The sequence below is a fragment of the Panicum hallii genome, chromosome 7, assembly GCF_002211085.1.
Source record: "Panicum hallii strain FIL2 chromosome 7, PHallii_v3.1, whole genome shotgun sequence".
NCBI classification, from domain to species: domain Eukaryota; kingdom Viridiplantae; phylum Streptophyta; class Magnoliopsida; order Poales; family Poaceae; genus Panicum; species Panicum hallii.
Window position 1 is genome coordinate 20,102,679 of NC_038048.1, and position 23,445 is coordinate 20,126,123.

Consider the following 23,445-nt stretch of genomic DNA (forward strand, 5'->3'; position numbering starts at 1 on the left):
ACCAGAAGGGATAGCATATATGGTAGCAGATTTACTACAACACTTGTAAACCATATGACTGTCATAAGATCATTGTATTCAAATACAAGTTTGAACCCAATTGCTGTGCCTGCAATCTGACAAACGTCAAACGCTACTTAAATGCTCTGGTGAAGTGTATACCATGAGCACATAAAAACGTTACTTAAAAGCATCATCATAAATAATTTTTCTGAAGTTTGTAGACATACCATGGATACTTCAGAAGTTAACAAGGACAGTCCTGCCTGAAGACCAAGAACAACACATATTGTCTGACTGTACTCCTGGCGGCAAATCTATTTGTTCATGTACAAGTGTACTCCTTGTGAAGTTCTTGTATCATGATTCCGAGTAGCGTACCTATCACGGACTTACATTATTGGCATCTGACTTTGAGTAGATACAATTAATATGAGCTCTAGTCCATGTTGACTTAAGTTTCTCTGAATGCAATTCTTTGTCATATGGAGTAGGTCTTGCATCTTAGCATGTGACTTGCTTTTTTTTCCTTCTGGTGCTGATCACCAAACATCATATCCTTTTGGAAGTCTTGTTGAGTCGGCCACCTCCATGGATGATGTATACAGTTAGTTACAAAAAAAATATACGCACACCACTCATGCTGCTACTATATATAATACATGGTCATATACGCGCATCACTAGCTAGAAAGTAGAAAGATTAGTGTCCCATTATATCCCCTAGGATAAGATTAGTGTCCCAGAGCAGTACCTGCGGATGCAGTACCTGCGGCAGCCGGGGCGGCGGGGGCCGGGGCGCGGCCGGGGGCGGGGGCGGGGGCGCGGCCGGGGACGCGGGCGTGGCGTGTGAGCGAGCGAGCGAGTGTGTGGGTAACGGAAGCGGGAGCCGGTTACATATGCGTCCTCAGATTTGGGGCACTCGGCAAAGGCCCCTCTTTGCCGAGTGCCAGATCAGGGGCACTCGGCAAAGGCCCCTTTTTGCCGAGTGCCTGGATACAGCACTCGGCAAAGAAATCCAATTTTATTGAATTTCTTGTAATTATTGAAATTTGAACTACAAGTCACACGAATAATGGAAAACAATGAACGGAAAAATGATAGTCATATTATTGAAGCATGCGTTGAGACCTTATCCAGAAAAAAACCAGAAATTTCAAACTTGTTGTCCACGAAACATGACGACGAACTTCTTGTCCAGTTGTTTTTAAAATGTATAAAAAGCAAATATGGTCTGAAAATCATGAAACTTGTCGAGATGTAATGATATCACATCGGGAAGCTATGATAAAAATCTGACGAGATTTCGTGAAAGTTACAACATACGATGCTTACAAATTGAAAGTTCTCCAAAGAGGTGTATGATTTTATGTGAAGTCCGATTAGATGTTAAGCATCGTAGATGTTAAACTTTTACGAAATCTTATAAAAATTTTATCACAGTATCCAGATATGATAACATGACATCTCGACAAGTTTCATAATTTTCTGACCAAATTTGCCTTTTGTACAATTTAAACACGACTTGAACACAATTTAGTCGCCATATTCCGTGAATAGTAGGTTTGAAATTTCTGGTCCTTTCTTCGATAAGGCCTCAAAGCATGCTCATTAACATGAATTACAATTTTTCATTCATTTTTTCCACTATTCGAATGACCACGCAGTTTAAATTTGAATTATTCAAGAAATTCAATAAAATAAAATAAATTGATGAAATATAGCAGACACTTCGATAAATGAACCTAAATTACATATGTTGTTGAGGAGAATGTAGAATGACAATAGAAAAAAATTTGGACAAAATAAAGAAAAAAAATATGTATATTTTGCCGAGTGTCTTGCCCAGGCACTCGGCAAAACTCATCTTTGCCGAGTGTCTTCGACTAGGCACTTGGCAAAGACTCACGCCGTTAATTGTTTGTACGTCCTGGCGCTCCTTTGCCGAGTGTCTTCCTTTGCCGAGTGCTCAACACTAAGTAAAAAATTCTTTGCCGAGTGTTTTTCTTTGCCTAGTGTATGGCACTCGGCAAAGGAGGAGTTCACCGTGTGTTTTTCTTTGCCGAGTGCAGCACTCAGCAAAGAGGCTCTTTGCCCAGTGCCCGATATTTTGCACTCGGCAAAGCCCTGGACACTCGGCAAAGGCCGCATTTTCGGTAGTGATACATACTAAATAGATTTAACTTTGTCTATAATCAGGGTTCGATCGAGTACTCATCCTCGAGGAGTTTCTGGCAGCCCTTCCACGCCACCATCGATAGCGCGTAACATTTCTGGAGGTGACTGCAGCAGCGGACATAATATTACCCCTCCTTGATTTGTATTTTCGCGTTTCGTTGACATGTATATGTTATTTAGACTATGGATTTCATGATTGTATTTATTGGATGTATTTGATGATTGTGTGATGATGTATTTCATAATTCTGCTTATGGATATGTTAAGTAACTGCTTATGGATGATTGCATTTCATAACTGCTATTATATGCATCTGTTTTTTAGCAGGATCCCAGTATTTTCGTCGGCCAGGTGGTCGACGAAAATACTGGACACACTCCAGTATTTTCGTCGGCTCCGAGCCGACGAAAATACGACAATGATTTTCATCGGCCGAGCTAGCCGACGAAAATACTTGACGTATTTTCATCGGCCAGCAGAGCCGACGAAAATATTTCCATTGTTTTTGTCGACCACTTAGGCCGACGAAAACGTGAACGTTATTTTCGTCGGCAACGGACCAATATTTTATTCCGTCAGCCTAATTCCGTCGGCCGACCGACGAAAATAGCTATTTTCGACGGCTTTAGGCCTATTTTCGTCGGTTTCTGGCTGACAAAATTACACTATTTTCCTGTAGTACTAGCGCATGCAATTGCTCTGGATGAGTGGTGGCCCTCTCGCAAGGACGCTATTGCTGACCTAAGGTATTGGACTCCTATCCAGGTGAGTTTCATGGCCTTGTACGTCAAGGCAGGGACCAGACTGAGTAAGCATAGGGTTATGCACTGTTATTCTTTGAGAGTGGCAGCTAGTGGGACATCGATACTTCCTACTTTGTGCACTACCTAGGGCTTGCTACATTGCTCAGTGAGAGGAGAAAATATGTTAGAGAGTGGGTCAGGATGTTCTACACCACTCTTGTCATGGACTCATAAAGGTTGTACATTCACTTCATGTTCAAGAACGAGCAGTGGTGTCTGAGCCAAGACAGTCTTGCATGTCACCTTGGAATGGAGCTATCGGGTGTGTCTCTTCACAACTTGGCTTACCAGGACATAGAGGCTCCTCAACATGCTCACGACCCATTCTTCCCGACAGACGAGCAGATTAGAGTGCTATTTGAGCCTTTTCTTCCTAGCACCCCAAGGACTCCATATTGCTAGACTATAGTGGCATATCGCGTATATGATTCACCAGGCAATGAGATCTCTACTGTACATGCAAGGGAACACCAAGTCCATCATAGCACTTCAGTAGTGGCTTCTCCTATCTATCATGACTCACCTACTGTCCAACTTAACAGGCTCTCCAACAGTCACTGTTCCGCAGGTCACACAGCCAGACACTCTGACTGTGATCCTTCATACTCCGATAGCTCAGCAATGACATTCTAACGAGAGATAGGAGCAACTCCTGGCAGAGTTGACTCGCCAACAAGAGACCCAGTCTTTGATACTACAAGGTCATTAGCGGCAGGAGGCACTCAGACTACAGCTCCAGCAGCAGTAGATGACTTCTCAGATGGTCAAATACTTCACTGGTTGTTCTGGAGTTCTGTGACCAAATTTAAATTGAACAAAATGTAACTTGAGTTCCACCCTAACAATGCATATATAAGTGCAACTCCTTATATCTAGTTATACGACTACGACCCCACATAAAGCATATAATGAGAACTCCATATATATTATGAGTTGCACTTCATCTGTTGCTGCTACAAGCTAGCCACTCATGTTCTTCTTGCCAAAGACCTCCTGGAGCACAGAATCGAGGGTCTCAAACTTCATGGGTTTAGGCACAAACATATCAGCACCAGCACGCATGAATGCCTCCATGCCACCAAAATCTGCTGAGACTCCAACCATCTTCACCTCAGTAGCTCCCATGGAACGAATCTTGGTCACAGCCTACAAAATGACCAGGAATTAATCCTCGGTGAAGTGTAACTTTTGTTGCTTACTAGTCGAGCGGTAAATAAATTTAAATCTACTAAGAAATTGAAGTACCTCAGGACCAGTCATCAATGGCATATCCTTATCGGGTTTCTTAAAGATTGGTACCGTTTGGAGCTCTCTCCGCGCTTCCCGGGACGCGTGGCACCCGGGCGCGAGTTCTGCCGCTCCGAGCTATGAAAGCCTGCAAAGCTGCAACCAATGGGAGCCTGCAAAGCTGCAACCAATAGAAACTGCGTGCCTAGGTGCTAGAACAGCATGAACCTGGACTAGAGTGGACAAGACACAGACAATGCCCCACTCTGTCACAGCTGAGACGGCTTGCAGTTTGGAACAGGTGCATACTGATCACTACCGCAAACGCGACCTTTGCCGAGTGTCCATGGCTTTGCCGAGTGCAAAATATCGGGCACTCGGCAAATGAAAACACACGGTAACTGCTCCTTTGCCGAGCGCCACACATTAGGCAAAGAAAAATACTCGGCAAAGAATTTTATGTCTAGTCTCGAGCACTTGGCAAACAAGCGCCACGACGTTGATGCAATTAACGGTGTCAGTCTTTACCGAGTGCTAAGTCCCAGACACTCGGCAAAGAGGAGTTTTGCCGAGTGACTAGGAAAGACACTCGGCAAAATATACATATGGTTTTTTTCTTTATTTTGTCCAAAATTTTTTCTATCGAAGTGTTTTTTCTATTGTCATCCTACATTGTTCTCAACAACATATGTAATTTAGGTTCATTTATCGAAGTGTTTGCTATATTTCGTTAATTTATTTTATTTTATTGAATATCTTGAATAATTCAAATTTGAACTGCGTGATCATTCGAATAGTGGAAAAAATGAATGAAAAATTATTATTCATGTTAGTGAGCATACTTTGAGGTCTTATCAAAGAAAGGACCAGAAATTTCAAACTTACTATTCACGAAACATGGCGACTAAATTGTGTTCAAGTCATGTTTAAATTGTATAAAAGGCAAATTTGGTCGGAAAATTATGAAACTTGTCAAGATGTCATGTTATCATGTGAGGATACTGTGATAAAATTTTTATAAGATTTCATGAAAGTTTGACATCTACGATGCTTAACACCTAATCGGGCTTCACATAAAATCATACATCTCTTCGGAGAACTTTCAATTTGTAAGCATCGTATGTTGTAACTTTCGCGAAACCTCATCAGATTTTTATCACAGCTTCCCCATGTGATCTCATTACATCTTGACAAGTTTCATGATTTTCAGACCATATTTGCTTTTTATACATTTTAAAAATAACTGGACAAGAAGTTCGTCGTCATGTTTCGTGGATAGGAAGTTTGAAATTTCTGATTTTTTTCTCGATAAGGTCTCAACGCATGCTTCAATAACGTGAATATCATTTTTTTCATTCATTGTTTTCCATTATTCGTATGACTTATAGTTCAAATTTCAATAATTACAAGAAATTCAATAAAATAAAATAAATTGACGAAATATAGCAAACACTTCGAGCAATGGGCACAAATTGCACATACTGTTGCATATAATGTAAGTATCACAACAAAAAAAGTTCGGTGCCAAAAAGTAAAGAAATGAAAATTGTTTGCCGAGTGCAAGGATAAACACTCGGCAAATAGGTCCTTTGCCGAGTGTAGGGCTCAAAGCACTTGGCAAAGAATATCAATATTTAAAAAAATTGGATAGTTTGTCAGATTTTGAAATAGTTTTAAAACCCTAACTCTTTTGAAGCTGACCCTTAAATCAAAGTTGTATTTCTTTTTACACTCTACACTTTTGATTTTGGGCATATTTTCATTTGGGATATGGTTTGAAAGAAAATCTTACTTTACAGTGAACCCTTGAACTTTTGGAAAAATACATGAACAAGTACTGCACTCTAACTTCAACTCATTTAAATTTGTGCAAAGTAAGCTTGAAATGAAGTAAATTTATTCAAGCATGTTACTGATGCCATCATGCTTAGATTTCTTTTACCATGTGCTGTTCTGATGTAGAGTAATTTATAGTAAATTTTTCATAATTTTATAGCACTATTTAACTTAATTAGATTAATGTATAGGAAATAAATTTGAATTCTTAGAATTCAAATCCTTTGCTTTTTAGTGTTTTGAATGTGAATTGTAGGATTGCGACCTTATCGTGAAGGAAAGATATTGACTTAATAATCACTTAATTCAAATCATTGCATATCATGTAGAATCGACGCCGCTTGAAGACGGAACTTGCAAATTGGTCCCGGAACCCTAGCAGGGTATATCTGAAGACCAAGTGAACCTCGCCAAGAATCTTATTGAAGCCCCGCACTTCATGAATTCTTCTCATGTACACTTTGTTGTAATAAATAAACGCAAATTCATGTATTCCTCATTTTAACAAAAATGCCATTATGTTAGACCTAGTTGATCACGGAGACAGAAGTAAATCATCTGCCCCTGCCCACATGAAAAAATAAAGCTTTCGGAATCTCGCATTCCTCTGGGGAACAAGCTACTCCTTCCTTTTGAAATTTTAATTTATAATTCGTTGAGGACAAGCCTTTGACCAGCAATTAGCCTATTGTAGTACATAATTTTTATGACACAAAGCTGATGCATTAGATTCATATTTGAAGATACTTTTGCATAACATAAATGAAATATTAATAGAGTAACTCTTGGTCAAAGCCTTGTCCTCACAAAATGAAATACACCTTATAATTTCAAAATGGAGGTAATATATGTAAACAGATGCATCAAAGAAGCTGATCGACCACAAGTTTTACAAGAGTTTCTCGATGAAGTTAACAAGTAATGCAAAATAGTTTTACAAGAGTTCAATGGACAAATTCACAAAGTCCACAAACATTATATTACATCGCCATTAATGATTACATAGATATTAAATCAGGCACTGGAGCTGGATTACTAGGGGTAGCTTTCCTTTCTGATTCCTGCCCCCCGTAGTTGTTTATCGTGGACCCACAATAGCTTACGTTGGTTGAGCAGCCGGTGCAGGGGAGGCAGCCGCCTAAGCAGCTAAATAGCTTCGACCACCCCGGCCACTTCATCTGTGCTGACCAGCTCGGGTTTTGTGAGAAATAAAAAATCAATACAACCCTACCACTAAAGCAAACAAAGAGAAACTTCACCCGTGAATACGCCTGGTTTGCTGATGCAGATACAGGAAGAATGCCATGATTCTAGCAAATGCATGTAACAATGGGGGGTACCCGATCCTGATGCGCGGGGATGTTGGTGGTGATGGGCGCTCTGGTCCCCGTGTCGGCGCGCTTCGGGAGAAGCTCGCTGGTGGCGGTCTCCGAGGAGGCGCCGCAGATGTGCCAATGGTGGCGACGGCCGTGATCTCCAAGGCAGTGCACTCCGGGAGCGGGGCGGTATCGAAGGATTCGTCGCGGAGGGTGATGTTGCTGATAAGATAGTAAATAGTTATCAAATGATATGTGAACAAAAATGAATTTTCAGTTACAGAAAATCCAAGCATAGGCAGCAAGGTAAAACTGTAATGTAATTAAGATGTACTAGCAAATATGCCCGTGTGTTACTACGGGAATCCATATAAGTGAATTGATTAGCATATAAAATGTATATATTATACACGGTACGTATTTTATCATAACATAGTACATGTCAGTCGAGAACTTTAGTCTTTTACTATGATACTCGCCAAACTTAATTAAGACCCTTAACTTGACATACGATCATCCGAATTCTGACTAAAACTCCAATTGACAAACCAGGGAATCAATGCTTGCTTTAGAAATTGCAGAGATTTGTCATCTCTGGTATTGTCCTAGTGCTTTAATCTTATATTGTCCTGGATGATGATAGCCACTATAAGCTTAGCAAACAAATCAGATATTCAGCAATCTATTGGTACTGAAGCATGATGCATCATTTTATTGAAAATTTTTATCTTTTTTGTGATGAGTTTGTGAAATTATCAGTAAGGAGCAAAATGTGATGCGGTGATACTGATTTAAGTTTTGTGAACTTAACTTATAGATAACTATTACTGTGGTTCAATAATATTGAAAGTTTGCTATAATTGTAGGCTACACTTGGTTAGAACTATTTCCTCGCACAAGAAGAAAGCATCAGGTAATTCTAATACTCCTATGTCAGTTTTCTGTGAACAAATTAGTTTTATCTTTTCTTACTTGCAAGGTATCATGATCATGCGGGGTCCATTGGGCGGCGGGGGCCAGACCGCGGCAGGGGCACGGCGGGCGGGGTGCGGCGGGGGCGGCGGGGGCCGAGGCGGGTAGGGCACGGTGGGGCCACGGCTAGGGCGCGGCAGGCAGGGCGCTGTGGGGGCACGACGGGCAGGGTGAGGCGGGCCCAGTGGGGGTGCGGCAGGCGGGGCGCGGTGGGAGGGGCGTGGCGGGGCCGGTGGGGCGCGGCGAGGGTGCAGCAGGAGGAGCGCGGCGGGGGCAGGGGCGCAGCGGGGGCAGGGGCGCGGCGGGCAGGACGGGGCGGGGCCGGCGGCGGTGCGGCGGGCGGGGCGCGGCAAGGGCAGGGGCGCAGCGGCAAGGCGGGGCCAGTGGCACGGCGGGGGCAGGGGTGCGGCGGCAACGCGGGGGCAGGGGGGAGGCGCGGCGGGGCGGCGGGGGCAGGGGCGCGGTGGCAAGGCGGCCGGTGGCGGGGGCCGGGCGGCGGGGGAGAGGCGCGGCGGCGGGCGGGCGGCGGCGGCCGGGAGGCAGGGGCACTGGCCGCCCGGACCCCGCCGCGCCCCTGCCCCCACCGCCCGGACCCCGCCGCCGCCAGCCCGCCGCATCCAGCCGCCGCGCCGCTGCCCCCGCCTCCCCGCCGCCACCGCGCCCCCTGCCCCCGCCGCCCGGCCGCGCCTCCCCCTGCCGCTCCACTGCCCCCACCGCCCGGCCGCGCCTCGCCCCGCCGCGCACCTGTCCACGCCGCGCCCCTGCCCCTGCCGCGCCCGGCCCCCGCCGCCGCCCGGCCCCGCTGCCACACGCCCGCCGCTGCGCCCCTGCCCCCGCCTTGCCGCTGCCGCCCCTGCCCCCTCCTTGCCGCCACACCACTACCCCCGCCGTGCCACTGCCCCCGCCGCCGCCGCCCGGCCCCCGCCGCGCCCCCGGCCGCCGCGTCGGCCAGATCACCTTCAACGTGTACAAATTTAAAGTAAGTGTTTCTCAGAGGTCTCAGTAATCATTTTGAAAAATCCTGATGAATTTTATAGATATATGGGCAATATAACCAACTATGATTTACCCGAACTAGCTGATACACCACAAGATTAGAACCGCATTTCTGATTTATGCTGTAGTTAATCCAGGGCCCCTGCCACCTCGGCCGCCGCCGCCACCCGGGTGTATAGGTTTTAGAGTATGGAAGACCGTGAGTGGATGTACAGTGGCTGCTTAGGTCAGGGTCAGGTCACGGATGAATGGATCGACAAGATCGATGCTTTCTTGGAACGGGCGTTTGGCGAAGCAGCTAAAGGAGCGAGTAAATTATTCTGTCCATGCAGCAATTGTGTAAACAGGAAGAGACAAACAAAAAAGATAATGGGGGAACATCTTTGGTGGAATGGATTTACGGTAGGCTATACCCGGTGGGTCTACCACGGTTAAGACGGCCGTATCAGAGAGGAGGTGGTGAGACCACGCGTGGAGGATTATGATGCCGATGCTGGGGTAGCAGACATGCTAAATGACTATCACGAGGCACAGTTCACTGAAGGACGTACGGAGGAGGAGCCAGAGGCAACCGCAAAGGCGTTCTATGACATGTTTGCCACAGCACAGAAACCCCTTCACGGACAGACAAAGATTTCTCAACTGGATGCCATTGGACACATAATGGCGTTAAAGTCGCAATATACCTTGAGTCGAGACGCCTTCAATGGCATGTTGACAGTTATTGGCAGCCTGCTTCCGGAGGATCACATTCTGCCGAAGAGCATGTACGAGGCACAGAAACTCCTTCGTGCACTCAAGATGCCGTATGACCGGATACATGCTTGTCCGAAGGGGTGCGTCCTGTTTAGGAAAGAATACGCGGAATTAAAGTACTGTCCAAAGTGTAAAGCCTCTAGGTTCCTGGAGGTAGCCTCTGGTGATGGCCGCAAGAGGCAGCTTGACATCCCCGTGACAATCCTACGTCACCTTCCATTCATACCAAGGATCCAGCGGTTATACATGACTGAGGAATACTCGAAACAGATGACATGGCACAAAAATAGCAAATGATACAAACCTGACAAGATGGTTCATGCGTCCGATGGTGAAGCATGGACCCACCTTGACAACATTCATCATGAGAAAGCAAGAGAGGTCATAATGTACACGTTGCGTTGGCAACAGATGGGTTCAATCCTTATGGAATGATGGCCGCCACGTACACATGTTGGCCCATATTCGTTATCCCCCTCAATCTCCCATCAGGCGTATGCTTTCAACGACAGAACATATTATTGTCGTTGATTATTCCAGGACATCCGGGGAATAATATGGGTGTGTTCACGGAGCCTCTAATTGATGAATTGGTCTGTGCTTGGGAGGAAGGGGTATGGACGTACGACCAGGCCACGAAGACAAACTTCAAAATGCATGTTTGGTACCAATACGCCCTGCATGACTTGCTGGCCTATGGGATATTCAGCGCCTAGTGTGTTCACGGGAGGTTCCCATGCCCAGTATGCAAGGAAGGTCTTAGGTTCATTTGGTTGCAGAAGGGTGGGAAGTATTCGGCGTTCGACAAACATCGGCAATTCCTCCCTCGTGACCATGCATTCAGACGAGACCAAAAGAACTTCATGAAAGGTGTCACGGTGACAGATCTTGCACCTCCAATGAAGACTAGTGCCGCGGTCCATCAACAGATAGATAATCTCGTGGTCAATCCAGAAGGTGCCTTTGTGGGATATAGCCAGCACCATATGTGGACTCATAAGTTAGGCTTGACTCGGCTCCCCTATTATGATGATCTTCTCCTTCCACACAACACTGATGTGATGCACACTGAAAAGAATGTGGCTGAGGCACTTTGGGCAACAATCATGGACATTCCCGGTAAGACAAAGGACAACGTTAAGGCTAGATTGGATCTGGCAACGTTGTGTGATAGACCAAACCTACAGATGAAGCCTCCTGGTCGCGGTAAGACATGGAGAAAGCCTAAGGCCGATTTCGTCTTGACCAAGCCCCAAAGGAGGGAAGTACTAGAATGGATCAAGAAGTTGATGTTCCCTGATGGGTATGCAGCTAATCTGTGTAGGATGGTCAACTTATCTACTATGTGAGTCTTAGGGATGAAGAGTCATGACTACCACATATGGATTGAGCGGCTTCTTCCGGTGATGGTTCGAGGGTATGTCCATGAGAATGTCTGGCTAGTGCTTGCAGAGTTGAGCTATTTCTTCCGCCAGCTTTGTGCCAAGGAGTTATCTAGGACCGTGGTTGCAGACTTGGAAATAATGGCACCGGTGTTGCTCTGTAAGTTGGAGAAGATCTTTCCACCCGGCTTCTTCAATCCAATGGAGCATATGATTTTGCACCTCCCGTATGAGGCACGAATGGGGGGTCCCGTGCAGGGTCGTTGGCGCTATCCAATCAAGAGATGTCTAAAGGTTCTTCGGAAGAAATATGGAAATAAATGAAAAATTGAGGCTTCCATTGCAGAGGCATACATTCTGGAGGAGGTGTCGAACTTCACAACAACATACTATGGTGACAACCTCCCTAGCGTGCATAATCCACCACCTCGTTACAATGCTAGCGAAAATGAATCGAACCTCAGCCTTTTTTGAGGGCAACTCGGAAGTGCAAGTGGTTCGACCACCAAGACATTGAGACATGAAGAGTGGTGCCAGATCATGCTATATGTGTTGACCAACCTTGATGAGGTGGTGCCGTACATGGAGCAATTTGTTCATGAATTCTGGCGTCAATCAAGGGATCCTACCCAGCAGGAATGTGATGCCCTTCTTAGACAGGATGCGGGAAATGGATTGCCCGATTTTATTTCTTGGTTCAAACAGCAGGGCCATAGGGTGAGTGCCAATTTGAGATAGGTTGCCGATGGCTTTGCCTATAGGGTCAGGTCATATTCTGTTTATGATGTGAATGGATATCGTTTTTCTACAACAAGCTATGAGGCAAGTCGACCCAATCGAAAGACCACAAATACTGGAGTTTTTACTCCTGGCCTTGATGGGGTCGAGTATTATGGAAGAGTTGAAGAAATATACGAACTCAATTTTCATGGTTCCAAACCTCTTAATCCTGTCATATTCAAATGTCATTGGTTTGATCCTGAAGTAATGAGACGGACATATTCTAATTTTGGGCTAGTCAAAATTCGATAGGATTCTGTCTTACCAGGAGACGATGTCTATATTGTGGCCCAACAGGCCATACAAGTTTATTATCTCCCATATGCGTGCCAAACCAAAGAGCATCTTAAGGGTTGGTATGTTGTGCACAAGGTGTTATCGCACGGTAAAGTACCTATCCCAAACGATGAAGATTATAACTTAGACTCCAACACATATGACGGAGAGTTCTTTCAAGAAGAGGGGTTAGAAGGATGATTTGAGATAGACGTAACCGAAGCAGACGGAATGGAAGTTGAAACGGTTGTTGATGAGGAGGAGGAGGATGAGGAGGATGAGGTGCAGAATGCGAAGGACTTACAAATGCTACAACGATTACATTTAGGCAATTCCAATGACGACATTGATTCTTCAGATAGTGTTGATTATGACATGGTTGATAGTGATGATGAGACTTATGATCCAGCTGCTCCCGATTATGAAGATTATTTTTAATCAATGTAATACTAAATTATTATGTAATTATGTTTAATTTACGTTGCATCTCTTTCTAAGTACGTCTTGTTTATCTGTACGGATTGCTTTACTCTGCTTAATTGCAGGTGATTGAACAAAGATGGTGGGCAGTGGCATGAGGAGCGTTAGGTCGCTTAACACGAGGGCTAGGTCCGCTGAAGCTGGGTCGTCTGAGAGGAGGAGGGGGAGGAGGAGGGGGACGACGCAGGTGCCCCTGTAGGAGGCCACGGAGGAGGAGGCGCAGGTGGCCTCGCAGGACGATACGGAGGAGGAGGCGCATGTGGCGCAGGAGGAGGACGAGGAGGCGCAGGAGGAGCACGAGGTGCAGCAGATGGCCTCTGGTTCGTCTCGCGTCTACTCGCGAGGTAAGTAACTTTATATGTTTTTATGGCTTCTTCATGTTATATGTTCAAATTTGAAATATAAACTAATAATTTTTCTTAATCACTTGTGCAGGTCCCACGAGTCTGCCTAATCGACCGATACCTAGTGAGAAACGATCGTTGATTCGACCCGACGGGCAAAAGTAAGTAAATTTTTATGTTTTCGTTGCCTATGTTCAAATTCAAATTAGAAACTAAAAGTGATGGCTAATCATTTGTGCAGGTCCTGGAAGATTGTGGAGAGTGCAGGTGCTGCTCACAGACGCTCCGTCAATGGCATCCTCGGTCTTCTGTGCAGGGATTACTTTCCTGGCCTGGTTGAGTACGCTGGAGTTGTGGGGCCGGCCTATATGTTCGAGCAATACGCCGCCGCCCCCGATACTGAAGATCGGGATGGCAGAGTATTCAACAATAAGGCAGAGTGGGTGAAGCAGGAGCTATGGGTAAGTGCTACATACATCGCAATCATTGCAAATTCTTGAAATAATGAATCGAAATCGTGTTTGCATGCAGGATTTCTTCAAATGCCAAGATGGGTTTCAGGCCAAGGCTGATGTGGTGGCTACCAGATGCTGTAAGAAATTAGACGTGGACATGCACTATGAGGCGCGTCTCCAGGCCATTAAAAGTTTCCACGCCACCGTCCTTGGAGAGAAGGTCACCAAAACGGACGCAAGAACCATGTCGTTGACTGAGGAGCAGTACTTGCACATAAATATAGAATATTAATGTGGCAGAACCAACCTGAATTATACCGGCTCAAGTACGCGAGTCCACTCCCGAGGGCTCCAACGTGCTTCAAACGGTATAATCCCTTGGCCTGTTGGGTAACGTCCCGATAAACCACCGATACACAGGATCAAATAAGGTTACCTCACACGAAGGTGAGTCCAGAGATACAATCACCATCACAATTTACATAATAGGGAATTACATTACAAGAGTTTATAAAAGTAGTACAAAGTTTCAAACTTAGAGAAAACAATACAAACTATTTAAGCTAAGACTTTTAGCAGCGGAAAACATACGCGATGATCTATAGCACGTCGACAAGACGGATGTCATGCTAAGCCCGGGCACGACATCACTCGGTATCACCAATGTTGGTCGGGGATGGATCCCATTCCACGGACCAACCTTCTAGAAGAGTACAGGGCCATGACAGGGGAAGAGTAGGGTCTTCAAAGGCTTTACCTGAAAAACATAAAACTAGCAAGGCTGAGTATACTAATACTCAGCAAGGCTTACCCGGGATTGGGTATACTTTAGCCCATAACTAGACTCATGAAAGCTTGTAATGGTTCCGGGTTTAGTTTTAGCTGAAAAGCAACTAAGAATATAACCTATTTTCAAGTTTTAGCATTCAGATTCTAGTTTGATTAGCCATTCTAGGTAAGCACCTACACTAAACAAGCAATGTAGATATTATCATCCATCAAGATTATTTCTTCAACAATTACACTTTTTACTCGATGTGGTAAAAGGGATAAGCAGTCTCAATCCTCGTGAGAGGCGGACGATCCGAATTGAATTTAACCTTGCAAGGTAAACCTAACACACACGCTTGGAATACCAACAGGGCATTCCGAAGCAACCGTTTCCCTCATATTCCGGGTTATGGATCAGGGCCACCACAAGCGACTGTAGGACCGTACGCACATCACTCGTGCAGGACATACGTCTGTAGCGCGACTACAAAACCCGTATTCCTGTCTGCCATGCAGAACGTACTCCCACACATCGGTGCGTGTAAACATAAAATAAAAGTCGAGTGGTGGAAGCGCGTCCATTTGCCGGGCCATTTGGGTACTAGGCTTACCGCTTACCATATTTCGCGGCATGTGGCTAGTACTTTCAAACGCTTAGCCACCACTATCACATGGATCGACCTTATCAACTTTTAACAAAACAGACAGGGTAAAACTTCAGGTCATGATACAGCACATGACCCTGTCCGTCATCCTTATAGTGGTTGCAGAATTGTAAACAAGCAACTCCTATATCGCGCGAGTGACAGGAAATCACCCGACTTTTACCGGCCCTATTTAGCAGAGCATCTAAACGATAAGGACTCAGGTACAATACATTGGATTCCTATGATCTTATGCAACCAGGGTTTCATTTCAACTCCTAGACGTAATGCAAGATATATAATATAATAATGGAATTGTAATAGATTGAAATACTAGGATATGCACCGGGGCTTGCCTTTACTGGTGGGTCTGAAGTCAGTAAGTCAACATCTTCCGAACTTTGGTTCGGGGCTTCAGTTAATCCCTTGGTGACGTTCATTTGGTCTTCAGGAACATTCGCCGTAGACTTCTGGGAGATCTCGTAGTTACCGTTTGCAAAAGTAGACGTATCTACATGCAATGCAACATTTCATTCAAAGTGTGCACATAACACTATCTTACTTCACAATACAATTGTAACCTAGCATTCATATAACACACTATTCACATATCAACCAAAAAGATCTGAAACTAAACTTAGATAGAGCTTTAAGAGGACATCTAATTATGATCGGCTACTTGTTGAAGATTACAACAGAGCCGATTGGAAACAACGAGGGTTTAACTGATTGATGTGCTTAGGTCGTGCCTAACAGAGGCGTGTCTATTGTGTTAGTTTATTGATCTAGGGTTGAGTACTATGGTTTGTGTAGCCGATTGATAGGTGCACCAGGTTCCTAATTGATTGATGAAAGCATCGATGACTTTAGCAAAAGGATGATTTCTAAAGCTGTTGTCTTAACTGAGATGTACTTAAGTGTTATTCTAGGTAACTAGGTGTGGTTGTATCGACTCGATTACGTCAGTACAACAATTGAGTGACGTATAGCCGATTGGAGTGTGATTGAGGATATGTGACCGATAAGTATAAAGCCGACCTCTCAGTCGATAAATCGACTGATAGAAGTGTGTGGATAAGGATGGGGAAACTAAGGATCGATCGTCCGTGTTTGCCCGACGTGGAAAAGCAACCAAAATCGGCTTGGGTAGGTCAATGGCAAGAACCCTAAGATTGTGTATACATCTTTGATATATCGACTATATGCAGTCGATGTAGGACAGAACAAAAAAGAGTGATATCGGCGGTAGCCGATACTAGAAAGGTAACCATCATGTCAGTTAACCAACCGATGGTAGGAACAGATCAAAAGAAAAGCATCGGTTGACCGTGGTTACACAGAAACATCATAGACTTAAAGAAAACGGATGCTAAGTGGCTGGGTTGATAACCTGACACTGAAGCATAGCTGTCGAGACGTATTAGCTAAGCAGTGGATACACATACTAACAGGGATCCTTTTACGAAAAGGATCTTAAGGAAACGGCAATCAAGACAAGGTTAAAGTCTTGATGTCAGGGATATAAGCACTAGGGTGATAGAATTAACTAACTGTCTCACTTCTCCACTTAAAACATACACCCTATAATTTATATTTCAGCTATAACACATGCATACAATATAAGGTACAAACAAAGCATTCATTCCCTAACATTTAACCTAGACCACAAATCAAGACTTTCAATTCAAGAGCATAACATAAAACTTGTAAACGTTTACTGGTTTGAAATAAAGAAAGCTTTGGAAAACTTACAGAAAACACCCTAAAATTTTCCTAAACCAAAGCAATCAAGTCCCTGGTCGGGGAAAAACATATAACAGGAAGTTAACGACGATATCCCGGCAAAGGAATCGTCGGCATTAAGAAGATTTAGTGAATCAGGACAAACCTTGGGGTAGTCTTGGTTGTGGAGAAGAATAAGCGGAAAGTGAATTTCCGCGGCGAGCAGGATTGGCGATAAGATAAGCTCGACGATGACGAGATTCCATGGGTGACGAAGAAGTTTGCCGGGAAGGGTTGCCGTGGGTGGAAGATGGTCGAAGGAGTAGTCTTCGTGGTGACTCGTGGTGATAGCGGTTGAGCGATCCACGAGGGTAGAAACTGCTGAACGTCGTGGACCCCTAGGACGAGATGATGGAGCCGAATGGGTTCGCTATATCGACTTCTCCGCGAACCCTATGGTTTTCCCGCTCACGGGGTAAACTTCCTCTTCTCACGCACATGCGATGCCAAAGCCTGGTCGACCGAACACCTCTGCTCACCCAAGAAGAAACCTTCGTTGACCTGACTGCTCTGGTGCGTGCACTGCCGGCATACTTGCACAACCATTCGCAAGGCTGCCGCTCCCTGTCTGCTTCCACACCATCGGCCTCCAATTTGCTTGCGCGTGGTTTGCTGCTTGCATACGCACGCGCCTGCAGAAACGAGCCAAGTCGACCACTGGCAGAACACTTCGCTCGCTTCCGCGGACGTGCTAGTCCAAATCCGTTCGGACCTTCGCCTTCGCTTGGATCGAGGTCTGCTCGCACTTGGCCACCTCCAAACTCTCCACTAGCAGTCCGCAGTACCGTCGGACTTTGTCCGTTGCCTTCTCTTTGACGGTCTCTGACATTCTTCCCGCGCGACTCTACTGCTCCCTGGGTGGGTCTGCTTGCAGCCGCCGCATTACAACTCCTCTCGCATCGCGCGCGACCTCCCTGCACATCATCGCCCTGCACGCTGTGCAGCTGCTCCTCCGCTTCCAGCTGCCGAATCCCGTGTTCTCCCGGCCTTGCCGCGTCACTCCTGCGCTCGCACCCGCGTGTTCGCGCCACCTGGGCCTACTCCTGCCCCGGCCGAGCCACTCGCGCGCGCGCGCCAACCGCGCCTCCAGCGCCCTCCGCGCGCGCTCCGCTCAACACCTGCACACGCCACCGGCTTCCGCTGCGTTACCGCGCGTATGTTCGCGCCACCCGCTCGGCGTCGTTCACATTCGCTCCAGCACTGCCAGCCGTGCCGCTCACGAGTTCGCGTCCACTTCCTACGCGACATGCGCCTTCACTCGCCCGCGCGCACGCACTCACTCCCGTGCACCTCCACGCCTCCTGCTGTCGTGCACGCCCTAGCCACATCACTTGCTCCTGCTCGCGCCTCATCTGCTCCCGAGCCGCGCACCAACGCCGGCCTACCGCCATCCTGCGTACACTCGCGCTCGCCCAGCTCCTGCTGTTGCCTGGGGCTTGCTCGAGCCATACCAGTGCCACTTCTCGCCGCTCGGGCCCCCCTCGCTCTGGCGCTGCCGCCCAAATCCGCACTGCTGGCCCGCCAGCCCGCTCCCACGCCAGCACCCCGCCTAGGCCGCGCGTCTGCACCGCCTGCGTACGCGCCCCGCACGCCTGCGCCGCTCAACGCCCGCGCCGCCTGGGCTCTGGCCACCCAGCGCCTGCGCCTGCCGCTGCCGCGTGCCCAGCTGCCGCGGCCCGAGCCCGCGTCCACGCGCCTCTGCCCGCAAGCCGCCGCGCCGCCGCCAGCCCGCGCCACCTGGGCCTGGGCCCAGCCAGCCGCGCGCCTCGCGCCGCGCCTCCTCGCGCAGCGCCGCCCCGCCTGGGCCCCGCGTCCGCGCGCCGCCGGCCTGCCTGCTGCCGAGCGCCGGCCCGCTCCCGCTCCTGGGCCCGCTCCGCCTGGCGCCTGCCGCACGCCGAGCCGCAGCCCCGGGCCTGTGCGCTGCGCGCTCGCTGCTTTGGGCCCCTGCCGTGCGCCGCGCCCCACGAGCCAGCGCTCGCGCGCGCCTGCTGCGCGTGCCTGCCGCCTGCGCCTGGGAGCCGGTGGAGGAGAGGGTAGACGGAGGAGAAAGAAGGAATTGATGCAGCCACCAGTGAAGGAGAAGGCCAAATAGGAGAAGAACAGAGAGAGAGATAAGGACGGGGCTGCCAGTAAAGAAAACAGAAGGGGCGCCAGGATAAGGGAGAGCAAAGGAGAAAAACAGATAGAACTCTCCCAAGGACTTATGCATAAATATAGAAAACTACAAGGGCCTGTCTGAAAAACAAAATTTCCTATTGATTTAAAACTCAAATGAAGAAATGTCCAAAACGAAAGTTGGGGAGTTTTTCAAACTCTACAACATTGCTTTAAGGCTCAAGTTCAAAAACTCAAAACTTTTATTTTTACACATGAACCTTTGAACAACAGTCGGATTTGAATTACTTTTGTCCTAAAGAGCGTAACTTATAAAATTCAGGACCTAAATGCAAGCATTTATGACACGTCATAATGACGGGATAGACTCGTCATAATGGTTGGATAGACATGTCATGGTGACTTGCACTTTTTACACTTTAGTCCTGAGTAATTTTAAAAGTTACTTTTGTAAATCTAATATTTACATAAAAGGACTTATACTTTTATAAAATTACATAAATACCCTTATTTTCACCACTTTACCCAAAATTTTTACATATTTCAACACACACATTTCAAACCATACTTTTGAATAAATATATATTTTTACAAGACATAAAGTAAGAAAAACATATTTTAATTATTTTGAAATTATCCTAATCCACTTACATTTTGCAAAAACAACCCTAGATTTTTCTGTAATTATAAAAATACCCTTTTTACTTGTACTTTTAAGTTTTCAAAAGTTTCACATAAACATACACAAGCTTTACACTTAACAAACATATATTTCACACTAACAAAATATATGCCTAGCATTACAAATACACGAACTGTCACAATTAATGTTTATTCTTTTTACATTAAGTATTCATTCCTTTTGACATTACATTACGTATGATTAATGTAATATTCTAATATGTCATCTACTTATTGTCCTGTAGATGATTCCTTATTGGTGCGCTGCGCATCCCGAGTGCTGGCAACAGATGGTGCAAAAGTGGTGCTCCAACGAGTGGGAGGTGTCGCACAATGCTTGCCGGGAGTGGCGTATGATGATGCCTAGTAAACCCCATCAAGGCAGCCGCAGCCTCAGCGGATACGCAGAAGCATGGGTACGCGAATTCATTTATTTAATCCAACACTCAATTATGCATGATTTCTAACTGTCTTGCTAGTTTTCTCACAGTCGTCGTCACATGGTGGCCAGCCTTGCTCCCTCTTCAAGGCATTTGCTATGGCCCACAAGGGAAAGGTGACGTCCGATGTCAACTACAACCCGGAGGACGGGCCAGAGGCATACAGCAACGTGACCGCCCACAGCCGCCTCAGTGAGTACACATCGATGGCAAGGGAGGTCCATGATCCAGATTATGATCTGACCACCGAGAACCTTGACGGTGAAGTCATCATGAGGGTCGGAGGAGGTAAGAAGCATGGGCGGTACTGGATTGCCGACGGCGCAATCGATGCGTCCTCTACTCCTACTCTATCTCAGATTAGAGCAAGGAGCACCAGCGCGAGCCCAGCCATACGACCTCTGCAGGACACTCCACAGTACCGGATACAGGAACTTCAGGTTATTATTTTTGCATATGTCGTTTATTGATTATTATAGATCTTTTCTTTGCATTACTGTAACATTGGGGTGAAAATTTTGCAAGACCAGCTAGAACAAGAGAGGAGGCTACGTGAGGCCTTGGAGGCGAGGATGAGCGCCGAGCGTGAGGCCGAGCGCCTGAGGATGAGCGAGATTCTTGCTTACATGCAGAGCCTTGGCGCCGCAACGGGTGTTGCTCCGCCAGCTTCGTTGTTTTCTCCACCTCGACCACCACCTCCACCTTCTGATCCGTTTTCTACTCCTATGAGTATGGATAAGATTTAGTCATGTATCAACATTATTTTTCTTGTCTCACATGTAATCTCTTCTATTTTATGCAGAATCAATTGGCGGCCTCAAATGACCCTCATGTATCTCCAAATCAAAGTAATTAGCCAACTTGGTGATGGTTTCCAAAATTAGTCAAATGATCTATTATTGTGAACTTGTTGAGAACTTGTAATCATTGGATTTGACAACTGTTCGTGAACTTTGTGAATTTATCCGTTGAACTCTTGTAAAACTATTTTTCATTGCTTATTAATTTCATCATTAAAGTCTTGTAAAACTTGTAGTGGTCTTTATGATGATATATGTTTTTGTGATATATATGTGTGGATGAAATAGAAAAAATAGATTAAAATGGGTAATTCTGGTTACTTTGCCTAGTGTTGGCACTCGGCAAAATCTGTATGAAGAATCTTTGCCGAGTGCCTCGGTTCCAGCTCTCGGCAAAGATTACTTCTTTGCCGAGTGCCAGGGCTCCGGCGCTCGGCAAAGAGCCTTGTCTTTGCCGAGTGCCACGTCCCAGACACTCGGCAAAGACGCCGTCACGGGCCCAAACGCCGTCACGGTTACTTTCTTTTGCCGAGTGCCGCCCCTGACACTCGGTAAACCCTTTGCCGAGTGCCCGACAAAACGCACTCGGCAAAGACCTCTTTGCCAACATAATCGCTGGCGAGTGCCTTTTGCCGAGTGTTACACTCGGCAAATCATTTGCATAGTGTAATTGGGGCTTTGCCGAGTGTCCCAGACACTCGGCAAAGGGCCTGAATCCGGTAGTGGATCGTGCTCCCTACTGCGCTGCTCCGACGGAGACGATGGCCCGGCCGCTGAACATGGCCCAGTTTGGAACATGCGTACTCCCCTGTGCCGAAAAAATATATATCTTTGCACCTCGAGGAGTCAAAAAATTTTAAATTTGATCAAATTTATATAAAATAGTATTAATATTTATATTATAAAATAAGTATTATTATATTAATTATGTAATATATTTTTCCACTAAATTTATTTGGAGATACAAATATTAGTAATTTTTATATAAATTTGATCAAACTTGAAACTGTTTGACTCCTCGAAATACGAGAGTTGCATTTTTTTGGGTGGTATGTAATTCATATCAGCTACTGAATATTCTATTAATTTGATATTATTATAGCGTAACATTTGTTATTCTCATAGAAAAAATTTATGCATACTTACTGTTTAACTACAAATTTCTTCAGTTTTGAATTATTAGATACTTAATGTTAGAGTTATGATAGGGTGCACAAAGCACGCCAAATGTTCTAGTCAAAGAAAACAATGTCAAATGTTTTCCCTTCAAGGAAAAGGTCAACAGCTTCTTTGCCATTATGAGCAACAGTAGCTTTGCAGTTAAGTTTGCGCAACATACGCAAGAGAATTACACAGTCAACTTTGATATCCTCCACTACTAGTGCCCTTGTAGCAGACCCTTTCTTCTTGGATGCCATGAAGAAACTGCTGCAACCAAAACAAAGATATCAGTAATATCTTGTACAATGCAACCAATATTTACATAGGAATGTAGGTTAGATGAATAACATACATGGATTAATGCTGCAGTAGCTATGATTTATATGAACTGTAAGTTCCTGAAACATATTCTACAACAAAAAAAAATAAAGATGTTGGAAGCACATAGAGAGAGGAAGTCTGGACCAACCTTTACTTGAGATGATGCACGTCTCACTTTCTTGCTACTCCGCTGCCTATTTGAGTTCTGCACAACATGCCATTTTATAGGCGAAGCCAAGGGCAAAATCTTGCCTCGCCAAATCAGAAAGATTTTCTATATGTGCTTGAAAATAAATGCGAATCCGAAATCTGATATGGTCAATTAATTCAATTCTCCTTCCATACCAATATGAGATTTCATATCTCTTGGGGTTTGACACATGTATGCATAGCGTTGAGTTATTTATGAGTTCACTCTTGGCCATTGCATGTGAATCCGTCATGGGATCATCCTGGACGATGAGCAAGCTGTTTACAGCCTTTTTACACACCAAAATCTTCCATTTTGTTATGTTGGCCTATGATCAAGCTATAGCTATCCTCCTTGGACTCCAGTTGGAATTCCTAGTTGTGGAAGAATCTAGTGAGATCTGCCATTAACTATATCACTGTATTTGTGAAAGAAAATATCCTCTCGGATTTCAAGGATACCACAAAGGATTATATTTTTGCAAACATGCAGGTGTGGAAAATACCTTGGTATTTGTGTTTCTCTTGCATGAACAGGATTTCTTAGGCAAATCCAGATGGGTGGTTGTGGCGGAACCGATCAATTTAAACCACCTCAAGAGCATTTGATCATCATTTAAGCCGATAATGAGGTCAACGCTCCTGGATCGTATAAATTTGATAGTCAATCGAGTGTTTTCAGAATCATCCACTTGCCAACTGACACATAATCCATGTACTCAAGAATTGTTTGCATGAGGG

The 23,445-nt window shown here is 45.7% G+C and overlaps 1 protein-coding gene across 1 annotated transcript; it reads right to left on the minus strand.

The window, feature by feature from the left end:
- Positions 1–3,940: 3,940 nt before the first annotated feature.
- Positions 3,941–22,451, minus strand: LOC112900522 (two-component response regulator ORR42-like). The gene is made up of 3 exons (XM_025969377.1): positions 22,274–22,451; positions 4,226–4,260; positions 3,941–4,126 (listed from the first exon to the last, which is right to left on the minus strand). The coding sequence occupies exons 1-3, from the start codon at positions 22,449–22,451 to the stop codon at positions 3,941–3,943; spliced, it is 399 nt and encodes a 132-aa protein (XP_025825162.1).
- Between the last annotated feature and the right edge of the window lie 994 nt (positions 22,452–23,445).